The 24,828-nt window shown below is 35.1% G+C and overlaps 2 protein-coding genes and 1 long non-coding RNA gene across 3 annotated transcripts; 2 read left to right on the top strand and 1 right to left on the bottom strand.

The window, feature by feature from the left end:
* Positions 1-721: 721 nt before the first annotated feature.
* Positions 722-3,654, top strand: LOC142633856 (uncharacterized). Its single transcript, XM_075808105.1, has 4 exons — positions 722-1,172; positions 1,602-2,017; positions 2,431-2,986; positions 3,050-3,654. Exons 1-4 carry the CDS (start codon positions 722-724, stop codon positions 3,652-3,654), a joined length of 2,028 nt encoding a protein of 675 aa, XP_075664220.1.
* A 2,325-nt stretch (positions 3,655-5,979) lies between these two features.
* On the bottom strand, positions 5,980-11,932 carry LOC142633921 (uncharacterized). Its single transcript, XM_075808182.1, has 4 exons — positions 11,479-11,932; positions 10,856-11,271; positions 9,492-10,425; positions 5,980-6,096 (listed from the first exon to the last, which is right to left on the bottom strand). The coding sequence occupies exons 1-3, from the start codon at positions 11,930-11,932 to the stop codon at positions 9,535-9,537; spliced, it is 1,761 nt and encodes a 586-aa protein (XP_075664297.1). The 3' UTR covers positions 5,980-6,096; positions 9,492-9,534.
* On the top strand, positions 6,794-12,247 carry LOC142633922 (uncharacterized). The gene is made up of 2 exons (XR_012843998.1): positions 6,794-7,170; positions 10,836-12,247. It is a non-coding gene; the product is annotated as an uncharacterized LOC142633922 (long non-coding RNA).
* The last annotated feature ends 12,581 nt before the right edge of the window (positions 12,248-24,828 follow it).

Below are 24,828 nucleotides of genomic sequence, written 5' to 3' on the forward strand. Positions count from 1 at the left end.
GATCCATGAACAGTACACGAATGCACTGTTCACGGAAGACTTGGTCAACAACTGCGGCTGGAAAGAAAAAAAAAAAAAAATTTAAGGCTGGACGCTGGACACAGCCTCCCAATCCAAACACACGCATAGTGCCCGTCATTTTTCAGCTGCTAGTTTCAGCGTTTGAGGAAGACTGCCATTTCAATATGGGTTGAAGTTGTAGCCATGGAAAAAAGAGCCCGTCTAGAAGGATTGGGACTTATTACTCCGACCTTGTCAATATGCAAAAGTTCTTTGCTCAGAAATCAAACCTTTAGGGCCGTCCCCACGTGCCAAAAGAAAGTGTACGGCCTGCCAAGGAGAATTTTCTAGTTATTGCGCAAAATTGCTTAGAAAATGAGCTTCCCTGAAGTTGCTGAGAATTTAGCAGATGCATTCCAAAGAGAAGCTGGGAAGATAGTCCTCGAAGATATTTATACCGTAAAAAATTTTCATACAGCAAAGATTAGTTATTTGCTACAACTATAACCAAAAAGTACATAACAAGAATTTTAACTATCTCAATAGTACCTCATCTTTATCCCATCTTACAAAGTTTCAGTTTCTCTTCCCAGCTTTTTGAACAATCAGAAAGTGGAAAAGTTATTTCATCCTCTAGATTTCTTGTAATTAAACACTGGTTGTGGAACATAATTTCTCTATTGATTATTTCCCACTTGGTGGAGTCATTTAATTTATAGGAATGGATCCAAGGCTTTTTGAGGCAATTGCAAAAAATGACCAAAAGTCCTTCGTCGATTTAGTTCAAGAGAACGAAAACTTTCTGGAACAAAGAACAGGTGGTTCCAAGGGAACGGTGTTACACTTGGCATCAAGATTTGGACACATTGAATTGGTGATCGAAATTTTGAAGCTGCGCCCCATGGTTTCTGCAGAGAATAATAAGTTGGAGACTCCATTGCATGAAGCCTGTAGACGAGGGCATACTGAGGTCCTCAAGCTGCTATTAGAGAACAATCCCTGGGCTGCTTGTAAGCTTAATGCTGATAATCAGAGTGCATTTTTTATAGCTTGCAGTCATGGGCATGTTGACATGGTGAGGCTCCTTTTAAATCAGTCCTGGTTGACAGGGTTAGAAGATGAAGGATTTGATCAAACTTGTCTTCATGTGGCTGCATCCAGAGGGCACACAGGTTTGTAGAAAAGTCATCTTGGCTAATCTTTACGAATCCACTCTTTAATGCATGGAAACAATTAACTTAATTATTAAAATCTGTATGTATATATGACACGAGCAATTCTCAAAAAGAAAGGTCCAAGGCCTCCTTTTTTTAGTGTTTACATTATACATACGTAGATAATATAGATGAGAATTTACAGTTCCTTTCTTCTAAGTCAAAGGAACTGGTCCTAAATCTTTGGAGCTCGTATCATCACTTATTTCCATATAGGGTAAAAACTCTCATGCAGTGTGTAACACACACCTGGAAAAATGAATTTTTTTTTTTTGAGAAAAATGTAAGCGAACCGGAAAAATGATTTACAATCACGTTTTCAGTTTATAAAAACACAGTATGTGAAATTCTTCCATTTATACTAGAAATCTGTACTTGGTTGTGCAGATGTTGTTAGAGAGTTATTACATGTGTTCCCAGATCTTGCTTGGAAGGTTGACAGGAATGGATATTCTCCATTGCACCATGCTTGTATAAGTGGGCATCTGGAAATAACAAGAATGCTCCTAACGGTTAGCACAGACCTCGCTCTGCAGTTCAGTAGCACAGGTTACATGCCACTACATTTGGTAGCGATGAATGCAAAAACTTCAATTTTTGAAGAATTTGAGCAGATGGCTCCTATATCCTTTCATCATCTCACAAGAGAGGGAGAGACAGTATTTCATTTAACTGTGAAATATAGGCACTACGAGTCTTTCTTATGGTTGGTTGGTGCCTTCCACAACACTGATCTCTTCCACCGTCCAGATCAATGTGGTAACACTCTCTTGCATCTTGCCGTCTCTAGAGGATGCGATCAGGTAATGAATAGTCATATACTCATATTTGATTTGGTTATGGTTACAATATTTATCTATTTATTTTTGAGAATCAATGGTTACAAAATTTAAATGAACATGCAACATTCCAACATGGATGGTCCAATGCACATCTAGGTTCTGGCATTTATTAACCTGATTCAATAGGAAAAGAACATTGTCCCCAGGTGATCCGCCACCAATAGTAGAAGTTAGCTTACTTTTGTCCATGGCTCATAGTATCCAAATATGATCAATTCAATTATTGAAAATCAAGGAATAAACAAGAAGCAGTTTCCAATGGCCAAAAACACACACACACACGTATATAACAAGATCGAACTCATATTATTGTGTCTATAGTTCGTGTGTTGTTCTAATTGGTCTGTTTTTCTTTTCTTTCGAGTTTGTTCCAGATTGTGGAGTTTTTGGTCAATAAAACAACAGTGGATATCAACTCTCAGAATCGTGAGGGACTCACGGCTCTTGGCATCCTAGAGCAGGCTGGTAATACTGATACATTTCCTCATGTTAAAGCTATGCTAGAGAGTGCGAGTGGTATAGACATGAGAATTTTACGTTCAAAAGAAGTTGAAGGAACTAATCCGGGCATAGTTGGCTTAGATAATGTGTCCAGGTTGCCCATAACAAAGGACTTTGGCGATCCACCCAACCAAGGAAATTCTGTAGTAAATATTCAGAAATTTTTTACTTCTCAAGTTGAGGAGATAGAAAAAATTCCGGATGATAACACAGAATTAACTAAGCCAGATCCTTCACAAAAGAAGACAAATAGCTACTTGATCAATTTGCAGCGACGTAAGGTCCTCAGCAGAAGACAAAGGCTGACTGACCATCAAAGTAGGCAACATGAGCTATACAGGGAGGCCCAACAAAATGCCAGGAACACAATTACACTAGTAGCGATTCTGATTGCGACGGTTACTTTTGCTGCTGGGTTAAACCCTCCTGGTAGTGATGTTTTCCGGCAAGAGTCGATTGGAAATTCTTCTTGTGGTGGTGTTTCCCAGCAAGGGTCGATTAGAAATTCTCCTGGTTGTATTTGCCAGCAAGGGTCAATTGGAAATTCAACAGTGGCAAGAACTGGAAGAACAACAGCTTTCATGGTGTTTACAATAAGCAACAACTTGGCATTGTTCACATCTTTATGCATTGTTATAATTGTAGTCAGTATCATTCCGTTTCAAAGTAAACTACTAATGAGGCTACTGGTTGTTACTCACAAAGTCATGTGGTTGGCTGTCTCGTTCATGGCTACATCTTATGTTGCAGCGATGTGGATAATTTTGCCACGAGGCCTAGGTCATGGGAAAGAATGGATAGTTGCTATCTGTGCTGGGACCATGGGAACTCTTTTCTTCTATCAAGGATTTATGTTGGCTACACACTGGTCTAGGAAATTGAAGTGGAGGAAAGACAATGGTAAAAGGCGAGGGAGTACTGTTGCGCCCGTTGAAGGCAAAACCCAGTCACAATCCGCTAAGCCTGAGTTCAAAATCGACATCCGTTCTCACTCCATAAACTCTAACGCTAGAGACGAAACCCGACCAGAAACCGAATCTATTTCCATCAACTCTGACTTTCATAGTTCTAAAGACGTAGGATATCATCCATACTGAAATGTCAAATCGAAGAAATGGCAACATATTAATTTGATCTTAAAGCAGCAATAATATTCTGGTTAGAGTGAAATCTATTCTTCTGTCTCATTTTGCAAAAATATTAGGGAAGTTTTAAGGGTTTGCTTTGAAAATAATTTTCTTGTTTGTACGTTTTGTAGACCTATGTACTTGTAGAGCAAACATATTAACTTTAAATTAGTATATAGTTATCATAGGGTTAAGTCAAATATTCTCTAGTATATAAATTGAGTTCATTACAATGCAAGTGTTTAATATACGGTTAACATGTAACACAAGTACTTAATATAACACAACAACCTTCACGGTTCTAATTCCATGAAAATAGCATACTTCTTGTTTTCTTAGGAATTCATTCGGTTTACCAAAGAATGAATTTTATTGCACGTAAATAGAAAAAGTGATAAAGCATATGGTGATTTTAACACAAGTGTTTAATATAACGTTAACATGTAACACAATTACTTAATATAACAACAACTTTCATGGTTCTGATTCCATAAAAATAGCATACTTCTTGTTTTCCAAGGAATTCATTCGATTTACCAAAGAATGAAAATTATAGCACATAAATAGAAAAAGTGATAAGGCATATGGTGATTGTTCTTTTATTATGATAGACAATTGAAAGTGTGAAACTGTTTCTTAAGTACCTTGATAAACACAGGTATGGTTACGATACAAGGACACGATAATTTTTAAAAAAATTGGACATAGGTATGGTGGGACACATCTATTAGATATATTTTCCTCTATATTTTCTATATATTATTAAACATTTAATTTTTTTATATAATGTTAAATGTATAACAAATTAAAAACAATAATGAATATTAAAACAAATTCATGACTATTGAAGAATGTTTAGAAGTTAGAATACAAAAAATAAAAAAAAATAAAATAAGGATATTTATTAATTTTAAAGTATATTGTTACTATTTAGAGCATGAATGCCCTCTTTGTTTTATGAAATGACATTTGATTTGATTTTTTTTTTTTTGGTTCTAGTGTCTTGATTGCGTCCTGCATTTTTTTTTTTTTTAACAGGCATTACTAGGACATGCATGCCAAAGTGTTCCATGAATATTAAGTGTTTGACACAAGTATGACACCAAAAATAAAGTGTAAGTGCTTTCCACGTATATAAGTTGTTTCCCTCTAGTTCTATTATAACACTAGTCGTAAATCCACGTGATGCGTGAAAAAATATGATATGATTATTTTTTATTGAATAATTATTGAATTAATATATTAAATTGTATATTATTAAAATTTCAATGTGTTATTAGAAATTTTTTGTAATGTAACAAAATATATTTTGTAGTCAGGTATTATATATAGTGAGATATGTATGAAAACACAATGCAGTAATTTTATTTTTAAAAAAATGATAGTGTGAGAAGGGGTGGCAAAATTAGACACGACACAACACGAAATTAGCAGGTTATGAGTTGAAGCTTAATGAGTTCATGTCATATTCAGATTGACACGACGGACCCGTTTGATAAACAAGTTGGGTTTGGGTTCAACCTATGGACCCCGTTTGACCCATCTGACCTATTTAATTAAATGAAATTTTACTAATATATCATTCAAACCCTAGGTATATAAACTTATTAATTATTGTAATTTATTTTATTTGACATATTGTGATTGATTATTTATGATATTAAGATATATTTTAGTTTTGAATGATTATTTGTAATGCAGTTACTCATTAGTTCTGAATTTTATATTCAAAATATTTATTTGCTTGTTTTTTCATAAATGTTTTTCTTCATTTTGATAAAATCATATAAACAGGTCGACACGACTGACTCGTTTAATAAATGAGTCGTGTTAGGGTTGAGGAATCTTGACCCGTTTAATAAAAATTTCGGGTTAGTGTTGGCTCATGTAGTCGGATACGCATGAGTTGACACGACACGAACTCGACACTCAAACACGAATTGCCATCCCTAAGTGTGAGAACTATTAGACCAAGTTGTAACTATATATTCTTTGTGTCACGCTCCAAACCTGAAAGGGTCCAAAGCATGAGGAAAATATCTCAAAGGTACTTGTAGATTTTGTTCCTTTCAACAATTCAATCCAAATAAAATCATATCAAGTATTAACATAAAAAATTATCATAATAATTCTATTAAATATACTCCCAAAGTAAGTCAGAGCTCTATGTAATAAATACAATGACCATTGGTCACAAAAGAATAAAGGTTTGAATAAATAATTACATATTATCAACTTGTCTCATTAGTGGAAATAAAGGCATAACCACTATTAGATACAAAAGAATTGGATCAAGCCCACTCTAAGTTATACATCATCAATTATCTCCATCACAAAAGTCAGCCTTCATTAGCAGTTAGTCTAACTACTACTAGCCACCAAAAAGCTGTCTCAAAACGATAGTTGCCTATTCTGAAAAAGTTTGTAAAATAATGGAATGAGACAGAGCCTAATAAGTAGCATAATTAATTTGGGTGGGAGAAATGCAAGTTTTATGATAACGAAAATTCTACAAAACATGTTATAATTTGAGAATTTCCATTTAATTTATACAAAAACAATTTCATTAACCACACGACAAGAATGATAGGAATAGTTTAATACCAAGCTTCTAAAAATAACTATGAAACTACATTCCATTCAATGCGAGCCATAAAAATATCCAATACCATTTCAAAACTAAAAAACCTCACCCAAGATGCAACAAGGACCAACAAGGACGGAGATATTACCCAGACATCATACCGCCACAAACAAGTTAGAGCCCAAACACACTAGCATGATATATACCTCTTTTGTATTTAATGGTCATTAAAAAATGAAAAGTTGAAATCAATTTGCGTTGTTGAATAGTCAAATATTTGCATGTATTTAAAACAAATGAATAGTAACATGTTGAATCGGATAAATAGAGTGAATTATCAAGTTTGTCCATTAATTATATTTAATTATTTTTTATAAAATAAAATAGAAAAATTATTTAAAAATTTTAAAAAAATATAGCATAACTGATGATGTGGCTCAATTATAACAGCAACATTAAATTCTAGCTTTTATATATATATACATACTACTTGTTCTAATGACCATTAAATACAAATTACAATGCAATCAAGACTCAAGTATCCGGTTTAGTCTACAGTCTATCTATCCAACAAGACAACCATCAACTATTCAGAAAGTCAGCACGGTCAAAGCTCTGTGGAAACAACATGGATTGGTGCCTATCGAAATGCTATATAAAACATCGTTTTATAGTGGTGCATTTCTGTGAGAAATCCAAAATCTTTAACACAAGCAAATTTAATAGCAAGCTTAAACCAGATGAAAGAACCACTGGAAGAATTATAACTTGATGCGATGCTGTGAAGAGATTCAAAGTGGGTGGTGATTTCCGTTGGGTACTACCTGATGCAAATGCTAACAACTCTGCAACCTTTAACCAGTGGGCTTCAAGGAACAGATTTCACATTGGAGATTCTTTCTGTGAGTTTGTTACTATATTTTTAGTACTAGCTAGTCTTTCGAAAAATAAAATAAAAAATTACATTCTCACTGATTTATTATGTGGTTTGGTTGAGGAAATTGTGTAGAAAATCATGGTTATTCTGTGTAATTTTTCTTTCCTGGTTTTTGAGGTTAAGCAAGAAACAGGGCAGTTGGGTTTGAATGATTATTTATCCATGCTTGAAAGTGAAATTCTTTGTTGTCCTTTTACTTTGAAATCAGACAGTATAAAGGGAATTCTTCTACGTTTTGGTTTATGCAAATCGTTTTAGATAATTTGAATCCAACAGCTTGGTTTTGGTTTTAGGGGGAAAAAAACTATGTTGAGGATTTCTTAAGGTTGAATTATTTTGGTTGCAGCTTGGTGATCTTATGTGCTTTTGAAAGAAATATAGAAATACTACTTTGCACAATTTGACAAGAACATTTTGTTTAAGCAACCATATGTAACTCACATATTGTGTATTTGGGTTGGCAATTAGTCATAAACAAGTGTCCTTTACTGCGTTTAGAGCTTTTTGCTAAAAGATTATTGGCCTACTTGCTAAAAATTGGTTATATCTGTACCTAGAAAAAAGTGTGAGCAAATAAACAAAAATAGTCATAAGAAAAGTCTCTTACGAAACAGACTAAGTGCTGGTTTGGATCCAGCTTATTGCTGTGTCCAAGTTTTACTCTTTTTTTTTTTTTTCTCTGCTGCGGGGGACAAGCGCTCAGTGCGCGCACTGCGCGTACTGTGCATGCACTGTTCATGTACTTTTTTTAAAAAAATTTATTAAAAATAGATCCCGCAGTACTATTCACATATTTAAAAATTATTTTGCTACAGTGCTTTCAGTTTTTAGCAATAAGTTATATCCAAACGGACCCTAAATTTCCTATATTACGGCTGTTGAGATCTATTGTGTCTGCCCATTAATATGACTTATTTGTCATTTATTAAACACTGTTTATTTCATTATGTTGGGAGTTGAAAATCATGTTGTAATACTTTCAACATTGCAATTCAGTCAGGACCTCAAATAAATTGCTAGCTTTTCTTTTGAGCATGTTTTACAGTTTTCACTTGCTTAATTAGCCAAGGTTCAAATGATAACCCAGCTGTAATGATATTCTTTGTGGTGTCCCAAGTCTGAGGTTTGAATCCCATCATCCCACCTCCCCCACTATCTACTACCCATCTAAAAAATAAATAAATAAAATAAAAACAAAAAAGCCAAAAGTAAACTGAAAGTTCCATGGAAAAGTATTGATATGCACTGGTGACCTTCCTAAAACAAGCAATGAAGACTTTTCCTTAAGCTGATTCTCAATTCTGGAGTCTTCCTATGGACCTTTCGCCACAACAACCCCCCCCTAATAATGTTCAATTTTTTTCCAGATAGTTTGGTTTTAGCCTATGAAGCACGGGTGCGGCGTTTGGGCCGCCGCACCCGCGTCGGACGCGGCCGGACGCGGCGACGCGCAGGCGACGCCGCTGCCTGCGCGTCCGTGCCGCGTCCGGCAATAAAAAAACATTTTTTTCGGCGCGATTCGGCGCGATTCGCGCCGATTCGGGCCGACGCGCGCGAAATCGCGCCGATTCGGCCCGAATCGGTCGGTATCGGTGAAATCGGGCCGGCCGAAATCGGCCGATACCGGCGAAATCGGCCGATATCGGCCGAAATCTGCCGATACCGGCCGAAATCTGCCGATATCGGCCGAAATCGGCCGATACCGGCCGAAATTCAAAAAAAAAAAATAACAACAACAACAACAGGTGCGTATGGCTGGAAAAAAAAAAAAAAAAAAAAAAAAAAAGGTGCAAACGCACCGTTTCGAAAAAAACCAAGACCCAACCCTCTCCCTCTTCATTTTTCTTGAGCCTCTCTCCCACTCTCTACCTTCACTCTTCAGCTAGGCTCTCTCCTATTCTCTGTATTCTAGTTATTATTTACCATTGCTCTTAAATTTGGTATATATTTATATAATGTAAAAAAAGTATGTTTAGCAATATATTAAAAATATAAATAAAAATATTTTTAATAATTTTTTAATCGCCGCACCCGCACCCTACTTTTTCAAAAATTGCCGAGTCCCGCACCCGCTCCCGCACCCGCACCCGAATCCCGAAACACACCCGTGCTTCATAGGTTTTAGCATCCAAATGGACCTGAGAATTATTATTTGAATGTTTATGTAATTGGATGTATGCATTGTGGTGGATGAGTAGACACGAAATACTGACTTTGCATTCAATTGATATTCATGGCTACAAATATAAGTAAGATTCTTAAATGCATTAAGAAAGACAATGCTACCTATCCGTAATTAAAGTAACAAGGGGGGGAGTGGTGTGAATTTTTAGTATGAGTGATATCCTTGATGGCTGGAACTCTCAACATCTGAATTGAAAGAATGTAAGGTTTGCATCCTGATGCTTGCAAGTCTGTCACCGCTTTTCTTTCTCTCTTTACTCCATTTCTGCTTTCGAAGCCAATGTTCTATCATCATAACAGTTAACCCAAGAAAACATGACCCTATAGTCCCTCCACCAATTGACAATAAAACTACAAACATCCACTCTGTTCCCTTACCATGGGGAATGATGACCCATGTTGCTGCAACATAAGCTGTTGCCATGAATGACACCGCTACCCACATGACCTTGTGAGCAACCTTCAGTATCATCATCTGAGGTTTTCTTTGGAAAGGAATGATGCTGACTAGAACAACAACAATACACAGAGATGTGAACAACGCGATATTATTGCTTAATGTAAATACCTTGAAAGCTGTTGTTTGGCACACCATAGACTTTCCTTTGAGTGGTCCATCCTGATAAACGCCACCAGGAGGGCTTATACCTGCTGCAAATGTAACTGTGGCAATCAAAATAGCCACTAGTGTAATTGTGTTCCTGGCATTCTGAACTGCTTCACTATATATCTCATCTTGCCTACTCTGACGACTTCTATAAAGTTCTGCTAGTTCTCCCTGTCGTCTTTCACTGAGTCGTTTCTGCTGCCCCAAACTGGTCAGGGTACTAGTCAGGGAATTATTAGTCTGCCTGGATGAGCACTCTGGTTCAGATGTGTTATTATCCTGAATTTCACAAATTTTTTCTACTTGATGCTGGATCAATTTTATTTGCACATTTCCACTGGCCTGGTCAAGGATGTCAAGTGCTGTGAGTCCCTTATGGTTCTGGAAACTGAAATCCATTGTTGTTTTGTTGATCAAGTACTCCACAATCTGTAACAAATTTGAAATTCATAAGTCTAATTAGGAAACACACATATGCAACCAAAATCATCATCATCAACATCAACAATCAAGTTAAACCTACATTACAAACAATAAAGAATAATGTCTTGTGAAAGAAATATTACTATTAGCATGCGCCGTCCTTGGGGATTTAGGCATGGGGCACAGCAGAAATTGGATTGATATAAAAAGTAGGATACTAACTTCTACACAACACATGCATAAACACACACAAACTATAGACATGACAATGGTACTTTGAAATATTTATTATGCAACTGACACAATTAGTCAAAAATTATAGTAGATTCTTCTGCAAAACTTTAGTACTTATATATGTCATGTAGAGATGACTTCACCCCAGGCTTTTCTAATATCACAGCGATTAATTATAACAGGTTTCATTTTCATTTCTCACCTGATGGTGACCTCCAGAGACTGCAATATGGAAGATGGTGTTACCATATTGATCTGGGCAGTGGAAGATATTGGTATCATTGAAAGCATGCACCAAGTATATGAAAGCATCATAGTGGTTGTATCTCACAATTAGATGAAAAACGGTCTCTCCATTCTTTGTGTAACACTGAAAAGATGTTGGAGCCATAGACATGAATTCTTTTAGAATAGCAGTGTTTCCGTTCATCGCGGCCAAGTGCAGAGGTGTGTAACCATCATTATTGAATTCCAGAGCAAGTTCTGCACCAGCTTTTAGGACCATTCTTGTTATCTCCACGTGCCCTCTATGACAAGAGCAGTGTAATGGTGAATAACCATTCCTGTCAATCCTTTGAGAAAAGTTTGGGCACACCTCTAATATCTTCCTAACAATACCTGCATCAGCAACTCTAATTTATCAATACATAAGCAGAATTTAGCTGAGCAATTGAAATTTACATTGCATTTCATCTGAATATTTGTTTCGATCTGAAATTATCAGCTGCTGGACCTAGCAATGGACAAGGAGAGAAATTCTCTTGCCTAATTGGTTGGCAATGTGTTCAGCAGTGAAAAGTCCGTAAATAGAACTTTACTACCAACCTGTGTATCCTCTTGACACAGCAACATGAAGGCTATTTTGAACAAAATTATCTTCTTCCAACCCCTGCAACCAAGGCTTACTCAAAAGGAGCTTGATGACATTGAGATGCCCATGACTGCAAGCCATGTAAAATGCACTCTGGCTGTCAGAGTTAAGCTTACAAGCTGCCCAAGGATTGGCATCCAATAGCAGCAATAAGACCTTGACATTCCCCTGACGACAAGCTTCATGAAATGGAGTCTCCAGCTTGCTATTCTCAGCTGCAACCATGTCGGGGCACAACTTGACAATTTCTGTGACCAGATCGATATGTCCAAATCTTGAGGCCAGGTGCAGTGGCGTGTGTAATGTATTAACAGTTCTTTGTTGGAGAATTTCTTCATTCTCGCGAACTAAATTCATAAAAGTGTGTCTTTCATTTTTAGCAATCGCCTCTAAAAGGCTTTGATCCATTTACTTAAAACTTCCAAGAGTTACTCTACAAAGAGCAAGCTAGTCAGATGGAAAATTTTGTTGGCACTTTTTTTGCAAATGATAGCTGCTTTTGCATTTTCAACTGTATAGATTCTGCAAAAATTGGAAAGAAATAAAAAGGCTGAGCAACGCGGTTAAAGAAATCTCTTTGAGAAATGTAGCTACCAAGTTCTAAGCAGCCTTCAAGGAAGGTCACTAGTATTGTAGCATTTGGATAATTTTCTTGTCTTTTTAGTTTTTGTAATATACTGTCACACCATAAAAACAATGAAAGTCAAATATGGCATTCGTGTAGTCATGGTTCTGTCGTTTAAATATGTATTTTCTTCACTTTCTCGGTTCTTTCACTGAACCTTTTCACAGTTTAAGGCTGCGTTTGGTTGGGTGTAAAATATTTTCCGGGTGTAAAATAATTTCAGCTAAAAATATTTTCGAAAAAAAAATATATTTTTAAGTTTTTGGTAACATTTTAAAAAATACTTTGGAAAATATTTTCAGGTGTTTGGTTGTGATCTTGAAAATATTATAGAAAATACATTTTCTACTTGTTGCTCACATTTTCTCACATTTTCTCAGCTTCCAAACAAATATCATTTCTCAATACAAAAAAAAAAAAAAAAAACTCATCAAATTTTCTCAATACAGAACAACAAAACCCAAATCCGGTCAGAGAAGAATGAAGAGAGATTTCTCAATACAAAACAACAAAACCCAAAAAAAAAAAAATCATCAAATCCGGTCAGAGAAGAATGAAGACAGAGAGAGAGAGAGGCGACTGGGTTCGACGTTGAGGCGAGATCGCGCGGCGGAGGCGAAGGCGAGCACGATCAGACTGGGTTCATCAAAGATCGAGCAGCGATGGCGATGGCGAAGGCGAGATCGCGCTGGCGTGGCGATGGCGAAGGCGCGATCTCGCCGGCGCGGGTTGGGGCGCGATCTCACTCTCTCTACTCTCTCTTCGTGCTCTCTCTCTCTCTCTCTCTCTCTCTCTCTCTCTGTTTTCTAGAAAATTTCTATTTGAAGGTAAAATAGAGATGGAAATTGTTTTATGGGTGGGAAGGGGGTATTTTACGGTCAATGCAAATGATTTTCAGTTTGACCAAGTTTTCAGTTGTTGCCAAACACACGCAAATGCGTAAAACATTTTCTGAAACTTATTTACTGTTCAACCAAACGCAGCCTAAGTCTACCACATTACTGAGTTAAAAAAAGATTGAATCTTTGATTAAAGAATCAATGGCTGGAACGTCCACGCTTCATGATTTTAATACTATTTCATTCTTTTATTTTCTTCTCCGCCAAGTCAATTACATGGACTAGCCTTCTAGAAGGCCATACACAACCGAATCGTATCCTCTGTATGAGTTTGCCATTTGTAATGGAAAATAATTCTGCATTAACCAAGCAATATTTAGAATGGCCAAGAGATAGTGCTCGTTTGGCATCCCATTTTGAAGCCGTACTTTTTCGAAGTATAGTTTTTTAAAGCTCTGCTACATTTTTGTCAAACTGACATGTTTTAAGAAGATTTGAAAAAAAAAAAATACACTATACTAATTTCTTATTGTCAACCTTATAAACTGGTCTTGCTTTTGCATACCATCAATCTGGCGCAATTCATAATTTATTGAAACATTGTCAATATAGTCCTTTTGTATAGTTCCTTAGGTGCAACTGTGCAAGTAGTACATTCCCAATTAATTTAAAACACATCATTGCATTGGCCAATGAATCATAAACAATATTAATGCTTCATTAAATAATACTATCATATAAATAATTTCCTAAATTTTTCTTGTGGTCAAGAAAAAATAATTTCAATGCAGCATGTGTTTAAATTTAACTAAAAAAACCTAATATACTGTACTATCTGTACATGAGTTTTACCCATCTTCAAATAGATCCATCACATGTTATCAAGCAGGCAGCAGCTCTTTAACCCTTAGAATTCATCTACTAGTCAATAAAGTCAATAATTCTAACATTATTTTGTCGATGTGTAATCCTATGCCTAGCGACAGGTCAAACATGCAAACCCACGTACGTATTTTCACTACCTACCAATTTTGAAAGTTTTAATTTTCTTTGAAATAAGTAATAACATTGCATAAATTTAGAGATACATTTATTAAAATAATCATGCATAAAAAATTATATTAAACAATCGTACATAAAAAAATTATATCAATTGATTTATTTCCTCAAAGTAGCATTTTTCTTTTCTCCACACAAAGGTACTTTGAAGTGTTTACTATGCATCTAACACAACTCAAACAAAAACTATAACAAATTTATGTGAACAACTTTAGTACTTAAATATGTCATGTACAAATGATTGCACCAGTCTGTTCTAATTTTACAGCTATCAATTATTATCATTTAGGGAAAGTATATATAAAAAAAATCTCAAAGTTTTACACTTGAGACACATCAATCAATCAATATATATAAAAGCAAAGACCCCATGCGAAAGAGAATGAGATTCTGCCATGTAACACACTCTATGAAGAGAATTGAAATACTCGTAAGCCATATCAGAGACAAAAACAAATTTAAAAATAAGGATTCTTTATTTCTTTTGGTTCAATGTTTCAAGATTAATTTTTGTTACATTTTTTATTTAATGTTTTAAAACTATTATTTGTTTCATTTGGTTCAATGTTTCAAAACTCTCTCTCTCTCTCTCTCTCTCTCACACACACACACACACACACACACACACACACACAAAACTCTTTGCATTTCTATTTACCCTTCTAACATCTACTCCTTTATATACACATATCTACAGCCCTTGGCTTCATGTCATCTCGTCTCAAATACACTAAAACAAAAAACGATACCATTTACCTTCAACCTTTCAATGACACCTACATAATTCCAACACTGCAGTATCATTTGATCCTAACCCGTATGAGTAGGTTTTGACTAAGGAAAGGGGTTTGGGTTTTTATTCAGTAACAATATTGTCTGACAATATTGTGGATGTTATAGTCAGACAATATTGTGGATTTTGTGAATGTTGTGATTCGCTTTGAGTTTTTGGATGTTTGAGATTTTGGTTTGAGAAAGTCATAAATGTATTTTGTTTTAGAACTAAAGAAAAAGAAAAAGAAAAATTCTAATTGATTATTTATGAAGTTAGCTACTTTTTTTTTCCTAATTTTGTTAGAACTCATAATTTGTAGGTTTTTTTCCTGCTATTTTGTGTAGCATGAGCCACAATGATTAAAAAAAAAATTAAAAATCGATGATGATTTCAAAGAATTTTTTGCTTTTTTTTTTAAAGGATACAGAAGTCTAACTAAAGACAACTAAATTTTGATAAAATCTTTTTTTATGCTTTAAATTCCTATCTACAGATTTCAAAATCATTTAATAGTTTAAAAAATAAAATCTATTTTTAACGATAAATATTATAATATGTTATATTGTTATACAATTTTAAAAAAATAAAATATGAATTAAGATAATCAAGTTTCAAAGTATTCAACAATATTGTGGGCAAACATAAATATTATACAATAAAAAAAAGTATTATATGTAAGTCTTAATATATATTAAAATGATTTCAAAGGAAATTGTAAAGTAATCCGCGCATCATGCGGGACATCATCTAGTTAAACCTCAAAATTTAAATATGACACTTTAAACCTCATACTTTCACAAATATACGAGGGAAAAAAAATCCCCAAATCTGGGATTAAAGTGTCCTATTTATAAAAGTGTAGAGTTTAAAATGTCCATTTTATAAGTGTGGAATTTAATGCGTCTCAAATATAAAACTACGGGGTTTGACATACTTTCCTACATAATTTTCATTTCCCACCTGATGCCTGATGGTGACCTCCAAAGACTGCAATATGTAAGATAGTGTTACCACATAAGTTCCCATTAGATTGTCATGTTCTATGTAAAGAGCCTCACTCTTTTTCTTTTTAATTTTCGTGTTCTATGTAGTGACTCAATCTTTTCTTTTTGATACATAGATATATAGATAGAGAGTGGAAGAGGGTTGCTGGTGTTTGAACCACAAACATCAGGCATCATAAAGAAAGTAAGTACCATTACACTTTTACTCAATCTTGAATCTTGAAAGCCAGGTGCGATGGTGTGTGTAAGGTATTACTTGTTCTTCGCTGGAGAATCTCTCTATTTTTGTGTACTAAATTCATAAAAGTGCAAATGTTATGTTTAATAATCGCATCTAAAAGCCTATGTCCATTTTCTTAAGCTTTAAGAGGGACTCAATCTAGCCAAGAGTCTTGTAGTTCAATTGACACCTTTTGGTATTTCCAACAAAAACATCCAAAATTCAAATTCTCACACCCTCAACTATCAAATTAAAAAAAAAGACTCACTCTACATAGAGTATGATAATCAAATGGAGACTTAATGTTACCAATGGTATTTCCTATATTCTCTGAGAAATGAAGCTGCCAAGTTCTAAAGCATATTCAGAAAAGATCACTAGTATTGCAACATTTGGATACTATCCTTTTCAGTTTTCAATTTTCACTCTATATACCATTTTGTTGAAAGACAAAAACTCTAGCAACTTTCCATGTACTTAACATTAGTGACTGAAAGGAAACTCGAAGCTGAGATGAAAGAACCAATGATGGACCCCCGATGCTTGATGGTTATTTATAGTAAGTCTAACTATTCAGATTTTGGTGGGATCAAGTGTTTGTACATGTAACACCCCATAATTTTGATACCAATTTAATTATTATACGCAAATTATAAAGGAGACCTACAATTAAATGGATTAAATAGATTTGGGCTTAAGACATTAAAAATAAGATAAATGCTATGAAACATGAAGCCCAAGTGAGGTGGCATAAGTAAAAATATGGGCCTTGATAACCCTAACATTTTACCTTTTAAGTTACACGTGTATGTACATAAGAAAGTTCTTTTTTGTTTTCAACCGAAACACACAATTGAGTTGTTTCTTTTCTTCTCTATGGTTGTGCACAAGTATTTCAAGTATGGTTGTCTTGCTCTAAATTTAAGAAGTTTAAATAGTCAATAGCTAACAATCGTCCCCACGCCTATAGGAGGACATGGGTCTGTGCATTTGTTATTTTTGGTACCAAGTAAATAATTGTCATTGGGTTCATGAATCTAAACATACTGTACATCAAACTCCTTTTAGCAAGACAGTGGACGGCCTCATTGGCTTCTCTAGGGACCCACCTAAAAGAAAAGGGGAGTTTGGCTTCTCTAGCCGACCATTATGATTACAATATTGTAGTAGGAATTGTATATATATATATATATAGCCGTATGGTCCACCATAGGCTTTGAAATTGATTAAGTCAAATAGTATGTATAGCCATATGGTCCTCCATAGTCTTTAGGATTGATTTGACAGAACTATAATATTTGGCTTCTTTGATTAACAGATATAAATAATAGGTTGATAGATAGGTTTATATATCATGTGGCTTCTAAGGAATAGTAGAATATATGATGGCTAGACCTATAGTGAAATGCTAGAGTTTTATAGAGTTGCAGTACAATCATGCCTATTAATGGATAGTAAAAATATGTGGAACAGAATAATTAGATTAAAGCTGAAAGTGAACTGGAGAGTTATGTAAATAAGTGTAAAATTTTGGGAATATCAGTGTTGTCTAAGATTATATTTTCTAAGTATGAAAACAGATTTTAGTGGGAAATTTGTGTATTGATGGACCTATTTTTGGTGTTGCTAGGCTCTAATCCAATTGATTCATTGTGACTCAAGGGTGATTGATTCTTTTTATTTTGCAACTAAGAGGTAAGTGGTGTTTACTAATTTTGGAGATTTTCCCAAAACAGTGTTGATTATTAAACTATTTTATATCAAAGAAATATGTTGATATTCTATATATAAATTGATATTTTACAAATGTTTGATGTGCACATTGATTATTCGTTTTATGAAAAACTTGTGGGACAACCTAAAATTATTTAAACTTGTATATGTGAATATATTCTTATATTTTGAGAATTACGAATGAATTATTTTTGTGAGCATATTGAAATGTGTTTTGAAAACCTATGGCAAATCGTGATTAAAAGCTCATTATTGTATTTAGTCCTTAGCAATGGACAATCATACTGCAGCTGGTCCTTAGCAAGGGACGGTCCCAAAAAATGGGACAGTGCACATTTGATAGCTCCTTAGAGCATTCGCAATGGATAGGGGATATCCCAAATGCAAGCCCATTTTATAATTTTGAGCCCAAAAGACCACTCCAACGAAAGATGTAAAATACAACTATTGCAAAAAATATATATATAATTGAGCTACAATGTAATTATAAATGTAGAATCGCACTATAGCTCAATGGTAAAAACAAAAAATATATTTTAATCGGTTTTGGTCTTCTCTCTCCTCTCTCAGATCATTATTTTCATTTTCTTTCTCTCTCTTTCTTTCTACTGTCTCTTCTTCCTGCTCTCTCTTCTTCAACGACATGGAGGCAACGGCGTGGAGGCTCGACAACTTCTGTGGTGGAGGCGTGGAGGTCATGGGTTTGTTCATGGGTTTCCGGCGACCCTCTCTCTCTTGCCATAGCTGTCGGTGAGAACAGATGAGTTTGGGTTTGGTGAGAACAAATGGGTTTCATTTTGGATTTTGATTTTTGATTTTGATTTGGCTGGATTTTGCTTAGTGGAGGTGGGTGGTGTTACTAAGAACAGTGGAGATCTGGGTTTTGACGAGATCGGTGTGGGTGTTGACAACGGTGGAGATCAGTGTGGTGGAGATCGATGGGTGGCAAGATCAATGGAGTTGTGGTGGCTGTGGCATTGTGATTGGCGTGGGTGTTAATGGTTTGTCTTTTTTTTTTTTTTTTTTTCTGGGTTTACTAGTATATGTGATCGGCGTTGTGGTGGCGTTGGCGATGTGATCAGCGTGATGGTTTTTTTTTTTTTTTTCTTTTCAATTTTGTCGATCTGGGTTGATATGGATAATGGAGGAGTTGAACGGAGGAGTTGGGTTGATATGGATGAGGACTCTAGAAGAAGGTGAACAATGAAGTAATGGAGGATTCTGGAAGGTAGTGTGGACGATAAATTTAGGGAAAAAAAAAGAAGGAAAAAACATATTTTATTGTGAAGATATATTATATTAATGAGTAGAATAGAAAAATAAAAGTTAGGACGTTGGGTGTATTGAAAAATGATATTGTATATAATTAATAAATGACTTTTTGGATGGTAAAATAAGATAGAATTGGGATAAATGAATGCTGATGCTCTTAGCAAGGGAGTATACTATTGAGGATCTAGAAAGGAAGCTCCTTAGCAAAGGAGTGCACCTTTAGGTTTCAAAGGAGTCATCATTAAGAAAAGAGATGTAAAAGAGGTTCTAGTCCTAAAAAGGGACAACACAACCCTGTCAACGGGGCATAAACGTTGACCACGAGAAAAGCCTAGAAAATTATTTATATGATGGTATTGATATATGTATTATGATGGCTCACAATATAAACATATTTTCTTTTATATGAAATATTTAATGATAAAATATTGATGAGTTACAAGTTATGAATTTGTTGTAAGAATTAATTATTTGAAAGGTTTGTTCTCATACCCAATATTAGTGAATTCCACTTATTGAGTTATCTCACCTCCTTTTATTTTGCCTTACAAATATATTAGAGGGATTATTGGAGTAGAGATTCTTGAAAGGCAACAATTATAACTTATTTTGTGGAACTGAGGATATTTTTATTATTTTATGGCATTTAACATTGTACTGGAGAATTATTTTGAGGATGTTTGTGGATTAGAGCTCTGACATTGTGATGAGATTTTAGGTTGTTGGTTACTTTTATTTAATATTTTTTTTATGGATTATTCAGATTGCATATACTTTTATTGCTTATGATTTTGGGGCGTTACAGTGCAACTGTCAAGAGACTTACTCTTATATTAGTGTCATTCCATTCCTCATCTCTTCCAAGTCAATGATATAAATTAGCTATGCTCTATTTGTTTTAGCGATGATATTGTCTAGCAAATTAGTCATTTTTCAAAAAACAGTTTCTATACAATTATTTTATTTTCCTATGTTGGTAGCAACTTTAAATGAGTTGAAAATCAATCTCCCAACTTCTCTTATTTAGCTTACTATGAGATAGAGTTGTTTTCCAAAAACAATTAATGGAAAACCATTTCTAAAAATAAACCATATTTTTTATGTTGACTAAAGATAGTTTTCCTTCGACTTATTTTTTCTGATGTTACCAAATACTGAAAAATACGGAAAACTATTACAACAAACAAGTGTTAGGTAGGTTAAGTGGGTTTTAAATCAAATCATATAAGATAATAGATGGTCTTCTATCTTGCCAGTAGGAAAATTAGTAACTTTAGGAAAACGTTTAGTCACAATTGAGTAGTTTTTTATAGAAATTTGACTCATTTTCCAGTGTTTGAAATGAGTGTGTGTGTGTGTATATATATATATATATATTTTTCTTTCTTATAATTCCTAATAATTATATAGACAAATACTATTATGCATAAAAAAAATTCTTAATAGGAAAATATTTTTTAATTATTAGTCTATTTGTGAGCCTTATAGGAGAACATATTCCAAATTTATAATTTATACAAAAAATTAAAACGAGAAAATTAGATAAAAAAAATATTGATTTCTTTTTCCAAATAACCTTACTTTGCTAACAATTTCGTTAGTTGCCCGGTTTTGAAAGTATGTGGGAAACTAACATCTTGAGTTTCTAAAACTCGAGATCAGTCTAAACTCAAGTTTTTAAAACTCGATTTTGGGGTTTTTCATAAAATGACGTGGACAAAGTTTTTCCACGTGGATATAGAGTTTATAAAACTCACTTTACAAACTCGAGTTTCTAATACTCGATTTCTAATCCACGTATTTATTAAACTCCCTTCTAAAACAGAGTTTCAGAAACACGTTTTTAGACCACTTAAAACCTAAAATCTGGCCTCACTCGTCACTCTCGCTTTCATACACTCACTCTTGGACACTCTCACTCTCAAGATTTCATCAAACACTCTCACACACTATCACTCTTAAACACTCCTCACTTTCAAGCTTTCAAACCCAAACTCCCTCTTAGACACCTAAGTTCACTCATCTTCAAGTCCACTTGTCTTCAAGTCCGCTAATTCTTCTTCTTTTTCTTCTCCAGTTTTGCCTTCGATTCCAGTCCTCAAGAGCGCACTTAGGCCCTAAACCCAACCTACTAAGCCATTCCCAGAACCAGAAGGTTACTATTCTTTCTTTCCCCACTTTGTTATTTGGAACTGCTTTGCCTTTTGTTTTCAAAACTCAATTTTGGGGTGTTTAGTTCAGCTCTTTAAAAGCAACTAATTCACATTTTATAAAATGGGTTTAATGATTTTCAATTTTGGGTGTTAAGTTCATCTCTCTGAAAGCAACAAAAATCACTATTTGGAATATGGGTTTCATGAGTTTCAACTTGTCTTGCTTTTTTCATAGTTGTATTTGTTTGATTTTACTTCCCTATTTTGTTTGGTTGTTGAGAAAGCCAAAAAAGAAGAAGAAGAAGAAGAAGAAGAAGAAGAAGAAGAGTGTTTTGGAGTCTTAACATTGAAGATTGAATTGAATATCTTGATTCTTTTGTGAGAGATTTTGAGTTTGTTTGGGTTGATGTTCCAACATGATGCTTGTATATGGACTTTAAGATGATATGCTTTCTGTTGAAGGTTTTGTTGAATTTGAATGACTATAGAGAATGTTTGGTTAGGAAGAAATTGCAGTAAAAGAAAGTAAAAGGATTTTTAAAGTTTGAATTTTTGAATGAAATGCCCATAATGAAAAATTATATTCTTAGAACGATCTTGATTGTTCCAATTAAAGAAGGAAAAAAAATTATCTGAGGGACACTAAAGAAAAATAGGGAACACAATATTTATCAATATGCTACAATTTTTTTTTTTTTTTGGTGAAACTGTAAATGTGGATTAAATTAAAGAAGAAAACGAATTGCTTACTGCAAATAGTGTCAGCCCAATGCTTATCTTTATTAGATCTTCTTTGTTTTTTGGGGGCTAATTACTTTACAGGTTATCCAATTGGCAAGAACGTGTTTTGAAGTACTATTAACAAGTTTTTGTGCTTGAATATGCATTTACATATCACAGGAATTAGTCAGGTTTTGGGAATTGATAAAAAGCATTGCTTGTTGAAAAAATAGAATTATGTGATGTCATTTTGTAATGAAATGGAAACTTACAATTGATTTTGTCAACAGTATATATTTTTTGGGTAGATGGATCAGTTAGAATTTTATTTAACAAATCAAAAACATTGATTCAAGAGCAGTAGGCTTGAGATTCAACAGAAAACATACCGCAGAGCCAGAACTGCTAAAAAATAAACACAATACAACAATGTTTGAGAAAAGCATAAAGCCACAACAGACTTAACCCATCTAGCAACAGCTACTTTAGGCAAGTAAAAGTCAACTACCTAGAGTCAATTGTACAAACTTGGTACCACTGAGCTTAACTCAAATGAATAAAAAATCAAGGGACAGAAAAGAGCAAGGCTGGATTGAATCCTCAATTATGGCAAAGTACTCTATTTAATTCGGAGTTATAGTTGTACTTCTTCCATTCTTTTAGCATCCTTTTTTTAATAATGCCAATAAGCTGTTCTTCAGTATAGATTTTCCTTGCATATAAAGTCGCGTACTGGGATCCGCGCATCTATTGATTAGTCTTATACTGGGAGCCGTGCAATATAAGGAGAAATTGTCACCACAGAATAAATTCAATTGGGTATTGGGGGAAGGGTTCAACTGTAAGTTGGTATAAAGTATTGGGTTTTTTTTACTTGTAACCACTTGTTTTGATAATAGTGGATTCTCAGGAGTGGTGACCTTAAAATCACCCGGTGGAGTTCTTGTCTTGGAGGTTTTGCCCATTCATAAACAAATCACCGTGTCAATTTATTTTTCGCTGCATATTTATTTAGTTGGTGATTTATTTGTGTTGCCACGTACATTGCATGTTAAATTGATTAATTAATTAAACTTGACTAATTAATTAATCAACTAATCCATCACAAGAGGTCAATACTGTTAGTGTATAGCTTATACTAGATTAGCCCATTGGGTTTGGCCCAGCATACTATACTTGTAGGTTACTCATATTACTTGTACTACACACATACCTAGCCTATATAAGGCTCTCTATTATACATTATTGTTTACACAGAATATACAGACTATTCAGTCTTTCTTTCTCACTTTATATTCTTAACATGGTATCAGAGTCATTCCTTTGACTTTCTGGTTCCTGTGGACATTTCCGGCGTTCTTCCGCTGCCCTCGCCTTCATCTAGTAGCCACAGTCAGAAGCGAGTCACCGCCGTCATGCCCACAGTCCTTACAACTCTCGGATCTCAAGCTTCTGTTTATCCAACTGTCAAATAAAAGACATAGAGTGACAGACCAGCCAATCCCGAGCAAAACCTAACCAAGAACAGCCAGAAAACACCTCACACGCGCCCACACGCGCCACTTGAAGATTCTGATTGTCAAATACGCGCTACACGCGTTTCCACGCGCCACCATCTGTTCTTCACGCACTGCACGCGCCGGAATGAGATCCTCCACGCACCTTCACTCGCAACACGCACTCCACACGCCTGAGACCATCCGCGTCTGTCCACGTCAGCCCTAGGCTGACGTCATCCTGCACACGTCAGCATCTGAGTCATCCGCCTACGTCAGCACATGCCAGCCGTTGGCTTTGACCATTGACCATCACTGTTGACCGTTGACTTTACGTTGACTTTTTTACCAAAGTTAAAATTTTTCAACAGGACTTGTCTTGCTCAGTTTTTCACGTAGATTTCGATTTTGAGCTCCGTTTTTGCATTTGAGGTATCTAAATCCCAGTTTTTAGGTCATTTTCTTCATTATGGCTCCACAAAACGAACAAGATATCATACGTCCTATCACCATTATGTTGGATGGTCCTGCTAGCTTTCATGCATGGTCTCAGAATATGACTGTCTTTCTCAAGGGTTGTAAACTGTGGAGATATGTGACTAGTTCAATTCCTAAGCCAGTACCAAACCCTAAATCCAAAGCCACAGCTGCTGAAGATGCCTCAAAGACCGCTGCTGCAGTGGATGATTATGAAGAACGCCTAGAGCAGTGGGAGAGTATTCAGAGTAAGATTTTTTCTTGGTTTATCAATACCTCTATTTCCTCCATTCATAATCTTCTTCCTCGTCTTGAGACTGCTGAGGCAGCTTGGAAATTTTTGGCCAATCGCTATAATTGCACTAATGATTCAAGCCTGGAGTTCCACATTGAATCAAAGCTTTATCAAATGTGCCAAGAAACAAGTCAGTCTATTTCTGATTATTATTCTCAAACTTCTAGTATGTGGGAACAACTCTTTGCTGCAGATCCTCCACTAGTGTGTTCTAAGAACATTGAGCTCTTTGTCAAATATCGGGATCGCCGTAAATTTATGTACTTCATGATGGGTTTACGTGAGGATTTTGAGCCTACTAGGGCTTCTCTGCTGAGCCAGTCTCCTACTCCTTCTCTTGATGCTGCAGTCAAGGAACTCATTTCTGAGGAAAATTGTCGGCCTACTTATCACATGTCATCATCATCTAATCATGTCTTGGCTACACCATCTCCACAGCCTCCTGTTGCTGCTTTCACTGCCCCTTTACGAATAAACTCTAGGCGTCCCACCTTTCAGTCTTCCAAAGGTACTCGCTGTGAGTTTTGTTGCGCCAAAGGCCATGACATCTCAGTTTGTCGCAAACTGCAAAAATTTGTGCAAGAGCAGAATAAAGCTTCTCTTCCTCGGGCAGCTGCTGTATGTCCTTCAGATCC

Source organism: Castanea sativa, chromosome 5 (assembly GCF_040712315.1).
Source record: "Castanea sativa cultivar Marrone di Chiusa Pesio chromosome 5, ASM4071231v1".
NCBI lineage: Eukaryota > Viridiplantae > Streptophyta > Magnoliopsida > Fagales > Fagaceae > Castanea > Castanea sativa.

Excerpts from the sequence above, each read along its gene's own strand:
- LOC142633856 (XM_075808105.1), top strand. The coding sequence starts at position 722 with ATGGATCCAAGGCTTTTTGAGGCAATTGCAAAAAATGACCAAAAGTCC. Across the intron at positions 1,173-1,601 it reads TGCATCCAGAGGGCACACAG|ATGTTGTTAGAGAGTTATTA; the intron begins GTTTGTAGAAAA and ends TTGGTTGTGCAG. Across the intron at positions 2,018-2,430 it reads TCTCTAGAGGATGCGATCAG|ATTGTGGAGTTTTTGGTCAA; the intron begins GTAATGAATAGT and ends AGTTTGTTCCAG.
- LOC142633921 (XM_075808182.1), bottom strand. The coding sequence starts at position 11,932 with ATGGATCAAAGCCTTTTAGAGGCGATTGCTAAAAATGAAAGACACACT. Across the intron at positions 11,272-11,478 it reads TGTGTCAAGAGGATACACAG|GTATTGTTAGGAAGATATTA; the intron begins GTTGGTAGTAAA and ends TTGCTGATGCAG. Across the intron at positions 10,426-10,855 it reads TCTCTGGAGGTCACCATCAG|ATTGTGGAGTACTTGATCAA; the intron begins GTGAGAAATGAA and ends AATTTGTTACAG.